We start from the raw sequence: 8,034 nt of genomic DNA, 5'->3' as shown, positions 1-8,034 counted from the left end.
CTACGATTGATTGAAATTCGTATAACACTATCCACTGAGAACGACCGTTTGGGACCCCCTCCCCGTTTCCTGTAGAGGACCTTTCTTCCATACCATAAATATTGACACAATACACAACAACATAGTTTGACCGTATATTTCATTGATAATTTAACGTTCACTCCACTCATTCTCGAGCTCATAAACTTACGACATATATTCGTAAATAAATAGACTGCAAATTACAGTGAAATACCGTGCAGCTCCATAGCAATCAATTCTTAAGGCAGTCAAATCACGAATTCACCAGCAAGCTAACAAATTCGATCAAGAATCTCCTTGGCTCTTGTTTTTGTTGAGTTTGAAATTGTTCTAAGATTTGAAGCCCAAGCCAATCAGGTGGGAGAAAAACGTTCCCCCCGCGAATTGTTTTCCCGCGCTTTCCTAAGCTTGGATATTTGTGTCCTAGGACTGGTTCACAAAGGGTGCTATATAAGCTGTTACTTACAAGACGTAGCGTCACTGGTTTAACTTTGCGACGGTCACAAATACAATAGTTAGATTGAAAATAAAAAAAACATGCACAAAAACCAAGTTCAAACATTGAACTTAAGATAAACCAAAAGGTTTCGGTAAATCAAAAATCTATCCAATTCTCTTTGTTGGAGCAATTTTCAATTGAGCATTCAGAAGTATCTCGAGATTGCTTTGTGTTTGCTTTACTTCGCCCTGTGACTGGTCGAGAAAATTCGGACCACTTTCAACGAATCGGATGCAAAACTAAATCCAATCACGATTTGGTTGCCCGCGTTTTCCCGCCCGGTAGACAGTTGGCTTGTTTTTACCTCGAGTTCTCATTGGCTCTCAAGTTATTTTCCTTTCCTCTGATCGGTCGTTGTAATTACTTTGGTTTTGGTTCTACGATACTCGATCGAAAAGCGCTCTTTTACCAAAATGAATATTAAAACTTTCAGACAAAATCCCACAAAACCTTGCGTTTCTTAGTAGCTTGATCATAAACCTTCATTACTGAAGATTCGGTGCATTGTGAGCTCAGAGTCTTCATAATTGTTTAAAAATCTGAAAATATTAAATCTCAAACACGCTTCTCGTCACTTCGATTACAAACAAATGTTCAACTAGAGAAATACCAAATAAACTCGACTTTAAAAATCTAATAATTTTGATGAGCAATATCCCATATCCACACCTTCAATATTAAGAGACGGATGACTTCGTCCGCGGATGCAACGAATTTCTTTTCACAATGAATTTTAATTTCAGGTCCATAGATCTCAAAATTGATCTCAATACACGCTAGAATATATACAAAATTTTCAAACCATGGTCCGTTCTTCCTGTAAACCATAGCAACCGTCAACATATTGTTCAACCGTCTTTCCTCTCATTTGTCCCTTTATGTAAATTTCCTGAACTGAAGTCACATCGACGCTGACGTCCCAAAGATTCCTTAAGGCTCCACATATCACACGCAAGTCTCGCTTTTCAGATTTTGATGTTGGTTACTTTTAGTTTCCACGTAAGTTGGTCTAGGTTTCGGAGTATACGTGCGAAATTTGGGTGCTTTATTTTCATTCACACCCGTTGACGATTTAGGTCTCGGGCGGCGATCCAGTAACAGCGGTTGCTCGCTTTCCGAAACAGACGAACCACCTGCCTCGATTTGAAATCGAGTCATAAGTGGCACCCAGGGGCAGTCCCCTTGGTCGAAAGTTGAGCTGTCTTCGATAGACGGTGGAGGTGGTGGGAAGTCGTTTGAATCACGACTAAAACGTTTTATATCCTTGTCTTCTTTCGTTGGTTCGGGGATCAACGGATCCGAAGCCTGCGCAAACGGTTCAGGTTCGCTGTCCGAATCAACCGGCGGGCTCTTCTTTAAAAATTTGGGGCGATGTTCAATAGCGACAATATCCGAAGCAGAGTGAGGTCGTATCACATGGCTAGGCTCCGGAAGAGAATTTTTTCGTGTTGATGGAGAAAGACTAGGCGCAGATTTCTCGTTATGGAAATCTGTGGAAACCGATTGTGAAATTGGCAATCGACCTGAACCAGAACTACTTGTGCTACTTCCTGAAGAACTATTGCTTCGTTTGACGGCCACAGCAGACTTCACCGGTCCGTTCCTGTTTAGCGTTAGAACAATGGGGGCAGGACGACCAACCTCTCCGCTATCTTCCGTGTCAAAGAAGAGAGAATTCTTTGAAGATTTGCGCTCCTGGACAGGCTCTGTTAGCTTTAGACTCTCACATGTGCATTCCATGACTGGAGCAGTATTAATTGCTTTTCCATGTGCGTTCGATGCACCTGGCTGAACTAAAAAAATATCATTCTCAACGTCCGAACGTTCGCGCTGGTCTTCTGATTCACTAAACGTGATCAAATCGGTACCGCTGAGGGGAGGGGCAGGGAGCTCATCGTCATCATCGTCATCGTCCTCGAACGCCGCAGGAAGATGAGGCTGGGGTGGGAGGTTAATGTCGTCCTCCAGAGAAATAAGAACACTGTCTTCCTTAATTTTAATCTGATTCAAGCCGACACCAGAGCTTTTAGCTCTTTCATCTTCATCGCCATCGGATAACTCATTCATTCTCGTTACGCTTTCATCCTTTTCAAGTTCTGTCTCCGCCGTGTTAACCGTTTCCCCGTTATTGTCTTCCTCTTCGCTGTCCGGCGCCGACGGAGGCTGCAATACTATGTCCGGGGTTTTCGATAAATGATACTCTTGTGGAGCTTGTTCCGCTGAATCTGCGCTGCTCCTCCCAGGGGCGACCAGCGGATTGGCGTGATCCCATGCGCCTGAAGAATTCAACAAGAGAACACACAAAAAGAAATTGAGTGGCAACGAGTCTTAGAGACACATATCACTTAACATGAATATAATTGCGTATTCTCCTATTTTGTGTTGAGCAATAACTAAAAAAAATTAGTATAGGCAATAACATGATTTTAAGTGCAGTTTGGTGTTAATAAGCACGGGTAAAGTTTTCAAAGACAACAAAATTGCACGAGCCAGTAGGGCGAGTGCAATTTGTAGTCTGAAAAATCTACACGATTGAGCGGAGCTCTGGGTGTAATGATCATGCGCAAGACTCAATCCTTCCAGTGCCTCTCTCCATCCTGAGTGTAGATGGGAACCAGCGAATTTCAAGGGAGGGGGGGAGGGTTAACTAAGATGAACTACGATGCCTGGACGGCGGAGTGCAGCGATACTTTTGGTTGCTTTCTGCTGCGGAAATAAGAAGAAGCTCCAGCGACGTAAACTTTACCTAAACAGCATGCATGCGGCTAACTATCTAACCTGAAGACGTCTTGAGCAGCTGGCAATTCATCTCTCCTGGGCTTACACATCTGTTACTCAAGTGACTGGAAGAAATGAGCGAGTCGAGTTCAGATGAATACACTGGGGACACTTGAGTGAACACAAAATGAAAGTGACTGTAATGTTCACAAATGAAGGTGAGACGTAAGAGAACGATATAGCACTTCTTGCACAAGTTGCCAAGATGGAGCGAGACTTTCACGAAGAAAGGCGCAAAAGCTGCGTTTTGCCAGCAAGCCCGGAAAAAATATTGCTGTTATGGGTTTAGTATGCATGACACCCACTGGTGGTCCTCCTTCAAGGGTTACCGGAAATTTCTGCTCACCAACCGCAAGCTCCGCAAGCCCCACATCTCTGGTTGCTTAACAAAGTAGGACCCGGAGGAAACGAGCCCCGAGCACAGAACGAAAATTCTCCCTAACCCCCATCCTCCCAGCCCCCCTCACCCCTCCCCCGCCTCCTTACCATGGAATCCACAGTTGCAATGAACTAGATCTACTTTAGAACGAAGATCCCATGAAATGAATGGAACTCCAGCCCCCCTCTCTGACACTCCCCACCCTAACGTTACCCAGTGAGGACCCGTTCCCATTGCCATGGTGCAAGCGGATACCGTACCATTGTAGGTACTAATGTCGTGTAAACAAAATAACAAACGACGTGTTAAAAATTGCCACAAAAGAGAAATGCTGTACAGTGAAAATCAAATTAGTTCAAGAAACAAAAGAGATGATATAATTGTACAGGTGTCACTAACCACGTACTGCATTCTTGATTTGGACTTCTAGCCGTTAGTATCCATGCACGAAACAGTTGCCAATCACCGAACGTCATTCCCATGATGTGGCTGAGTTCAGTCAAGTCGCAAGATGCCAGAACTTTACCATTGATGTTATTTTCTGTTACGACGGCCTGATAAGTGGATATCTGCTTTTGGTCCAAACCCTCCATTTCAGCGAGCTATAGAGCGAGAAATAAATAACGATGAAGACAAAGCCTACAAGCAAAGAAGTTATCTGGCTCATCAAGCCGGAGCTTGTTCCGGTTTTATAACCTTAAACCTTTAACTTTCACGAGTGACCATCACAGACAATATTATTACGAGCAGACAAGTGATGAGTATAAAGAAAAATATCAATGAGGGAATTATTAGTTGATCCAATACTAAGGGGAATTATTAATGAGATCTGGGAGCGATAGGGATAGGTAAGCCCGGGCTAGAACCCAGACTTCTCCATCCGCACGAAAACAGCGAAGTGACCATTTAGCCACTGCGATACCCAGCAAAAGAGAAAAAAACAACTGACAACACAGTCAGGTTAGGCAAATTCTCATGTAATTTCAGCTCTCACATTGTAACAACAGCACCGTCCTCCCTACCTGTTTGCAAACATTTTCGATAGTTAAAGTGGGTAAGCTTGTTCGCTTGTCAGATCTTCCTATGGCGCCGACCTGAAGAAAACAAAGTCATGCTCATCAGAGGAATTTCCAGGATTTAACTTTTCACTTATGATTTAATGTTCACTGGGCATTGCAGCGCGCAAAATTGAACTGTAGAAATAGGCTGGACAGATAAAATACCTAAGTGCAGCTTGACATTACTGCTGAAACCAACTCGACAATCTTACGACTAACACTCACCACTAACAGTCACGACTAACAGTCACCACTAACAGTCACGACTAACACTCACCACTAACAGTCACGACTAACACTCACCACTAACAGTCACGACTAACACTCACCACTAACAGTCACCACTAACAGTCACTACTAACAGTCACTACTAACAGTCACTACTAACAGTCACTACTATCGACAACAGTCTTTAGGAATCCGCTCACCCGGACGACCAGACTCAAACCATTTACTGTGTCCCCAATCTTACACGAAATTGTTGAGAAATTTTGCCCTGTTACAGCAACAATTCTCCCACGCAAAGTAATGTAATAGCCTTATTTCACCTACTCCACTCTCCCCTCCCATCAAAGTTACTGAGCTCAAAAAGTGGTCTAGTTCTTGGTATGGAAACGCACAACTGCAACAATGGATGATGTTAAGAGTTCAGAGAAGGCACAAGGTTCCAAAATTCCTTTGTAGCGGGGCTCCCACGCGCGCGAAAGCCCCCTACCCATGGAATATGGTCAACCTCTTTCCGTTTGGTTGTCACGTGACTGACCGAGCGTAGGTACGTAGGTGCCTTCAGATTGCACGGGTGGGGTAGGGGAGACTATTAAAACGAAGGGAAGGGTGTCTCAGGCGAGTCTTGGCAAATGCAAATCTTTTATATTATCATTAATATTACGAACTTGGGAGCTCCGCTTTTAGGCTTGGCTAAATCTATATATTACCTCATTTCAGCTAACACCAAAGTTAACTGTTTTCAGGGCGACTATCTCACCTGCAGATGTGGATTTCCCTTGCCAACGCTACCAGTATCGGATTTATTGCCCGTTACGCTGGTTCCTGAGTGCAAACACTCCACCATCTGTCTACGTAACGACGGATCCAAATGCACGGTGCACGGCAGGAAACGCCTTACGTCAGAAGTGCTCAGAAGCGGATGATGACTGGCGAGGAAAGTTTCAAAATACACGGGGTCTCCATCCACTGCACAATCCACTTCATTGATAACTGGCATGGCGGACAGTGTCGCCTCGTAAAGATCCTTCAACGCTACATTGTCCTGCAAACGGGTGTTGCTGTCCTCGATTAAAAGAACAAGCCAGGATGTTCGATACGGCCATCCGTCTACTACACTGACCCAGGCTGCAAGACGCTTCCATGAGTATTCAATACCGCGTGCACGGAGCAGACGACATGTTAAAGAGACGATATTCATGAGGCGTTTCACGCCCAGAGGATTTACAGTCTCGTTATCAGCAAGCACTTGCGCAAGGTCAGTTGAAATGCGGCGGCGCTCTTCGAGCTCCAACTCGTGGTCCAGTAGCTTCTGATGATCCAAACAGCGCTCTTCCTCGTGACCCTCTGGCTCGTAAAGCATGGAGTGATGCAGCTCTAGCTCGGGATGGACCCGACTCGGCACCCCGCCATTACAATTATGCAAGTCCCGTGATAGTCTATGTCCCTGAGGGAGACAATTATCGCCCTCGTTTAATTCCAACATCTCTCCGTCCCACTCCAGATCGTCCACTGCCACACTGGAACGCACCATGCTGGAGCGCTCCGCTAAAGCTGGGTTGTCAGTCTGAAGCTCACCTCTCAGTTCTTCAAGTAGGGTGACAACCCCTGTGGACAACACCCCGGTGTAATTAGACTTGGGTTCAGGAAGGTAGAAAGGAAGTTGTACTATACTCTTTAAATAATCAGACGCGCTGATATGAGACTCGCGCAAAATACTACTAAAGCTTTGATCAATTGCCCGGATGATGACCCGGGGATCCAACGCCATTAATATAATGAAAGGTGCTTCGGGATCAGTGAATAGCAAGTTTACAGAGTCCAGTAGCTGTAACACTTTCGACTGCTCCGAGTTATCCAGTCCGTCAATTACAATCACAACTCTTGTCTGATGCCTGGTGAATCCATCCACGCAGTTTACCAAGTCTGTCAAGAGCTCAACCTCTTGTTTCAGAGCGTGAATGAATCCCTCCTCTTTCAAACCAAGTTGTGTAGCTACCACGGAAATTCGCTTTTTCTGCGAGAAAACTAACGAGTACAAGATTGAACACAGCGTGGGTAGGTGAATCAACACCGCCACGCCTACGATCGAAGCAGATGCGATTTCTATGCCAGTTATAACAGAACTGCCCTTGGTCCCGTACAATTTGAAAAACACAACACCGATCATTCCAAGCGCGAGAATCGCAAGAAATATCGTGAACGTTGGTATGCAACAACAACAGCGTTTCCAGCGCGCCTCTGTCATTGCCGACTCATCATAATCAGAAGGCTGGGACCGAAACACTCTGTACAACCTCGTCACGAAAAAACCGAACTCTTTCTCGACAACGTCACAAAGCGTTTCAATCATTCCGACCAACGAGGCCGCTTCGCTTCCGCTGCAAGTCAATTTACTAAAGTCTGTAAAGAGGAAGCGAACTGGCATATTCGGCTTCGTGGCGCTCGGGCACGGAGGAATACAAAATACCAGTTGGCTCAAGAGTTTTACGGTACCCACTGCCTTGGTCACGTAGCCGCCTATGCCGCAGGATGGTTCCCCGCGGTTGTAGCGTCTATCTGCCACATACGCGCATAAAAACAGCAGATAACATGTCACGAAAATTCCGACTCCTACGGCAACTCCAGCGGCAAGACTTGTACTTGCTGCGAGGAGAACACCAATCACTGCGCAGAAGACCAGAAGAATTACAAATACGAAGCGAGAAAAGTGAAACATTGGACGAAGATCTTGATGAGCAAACTCGCGCATCTCATCTGAAACAAACGAAACAGACACATGGCGTTAAACATTGCAGAAAACAAAGGCTGATAACAAGCTAGAGTTATTAGGCTAGGGGATGGGTGCAGGGTTAACGAGAGCTGCTACCAACTGAGGTGCAAGACCGCATGCTGGCAGCTAGGAAAAGTTTAGCGGGTCTTTTCTCCTCCTTAAAGCATCTGATCACATTTACACAAAGCGTTAGAAGTAGAAGTGAGAATTAGATGCTGGCCCGAGTATTTCAAAGATTCTTGATGGAAGAAAGAACCCAAACGAAAAAGAACAAAAATAGCATTCCGTTATTAAATCAGAA

At 45.0% G+C, this 8,034-nt stretch overlaps 1 protein-coding gene across 8 annotated transcripts in view; it reads right to left on the bottom strand.

The window, feature by feature from the left end:
• Positions 1–122: 122 nt before the first annotated feature.
• Positions 123–8,034, bottom strand: part of LOC111333990 (kinase D-interacting substrate of 220 kDa B) — a 33,534-nt gene continuing 25,622 nt past the window's right edge. For all 8 annotated transcript variants that reach the window (XM_022939659.2, XM_022939658.2, XM_022939662.2 and 5 more), the window contains 5 exons: positions 5,721–7,717; positions 4,700–4,771; positions 4,077–4,279; positions 3,299–3,363; positions 123–2,796 (listed from right to left, as the gene is read on the bottom strand). In XM_022939659.2, the coding sequence (XP_022795394.2) occupies positions 1,466–2,796; positions 3,299–3,363; positions 4,077–4,279; positions 4,700–4,771; positions 5,721–7,717 (3,668 nt within the window). In that variant the 3' untranslated portion in view covers positions 123–1,465. The remainder of the gene's footprint in view (positions 2,797–3,298; positions 3,364–4,076; positions 4,280–4,699; positions 4,772–5,720; positions 7,718–8,034) is intronic.

This window comes from Stylophora pistillata, chromosome 9 (genome assembly GCF_964205215.1).
Source record: "Stylophora pistillata chromosome 9, jaStyPist1.2, whole genome shotgun sequence".
NCBI classification, from domain to species: domain Eukaryota; kingdom Metazoa; phylum Cnidaria; class Anthozoa; order Scleractinia; family Pocilloporidae; genus Stylophora; species Stylophora pistillata.
Note: the sequence above shows the minus strand (reverse complement) of the source record. Positions and strands in the feature narration are given on the sequence as shown.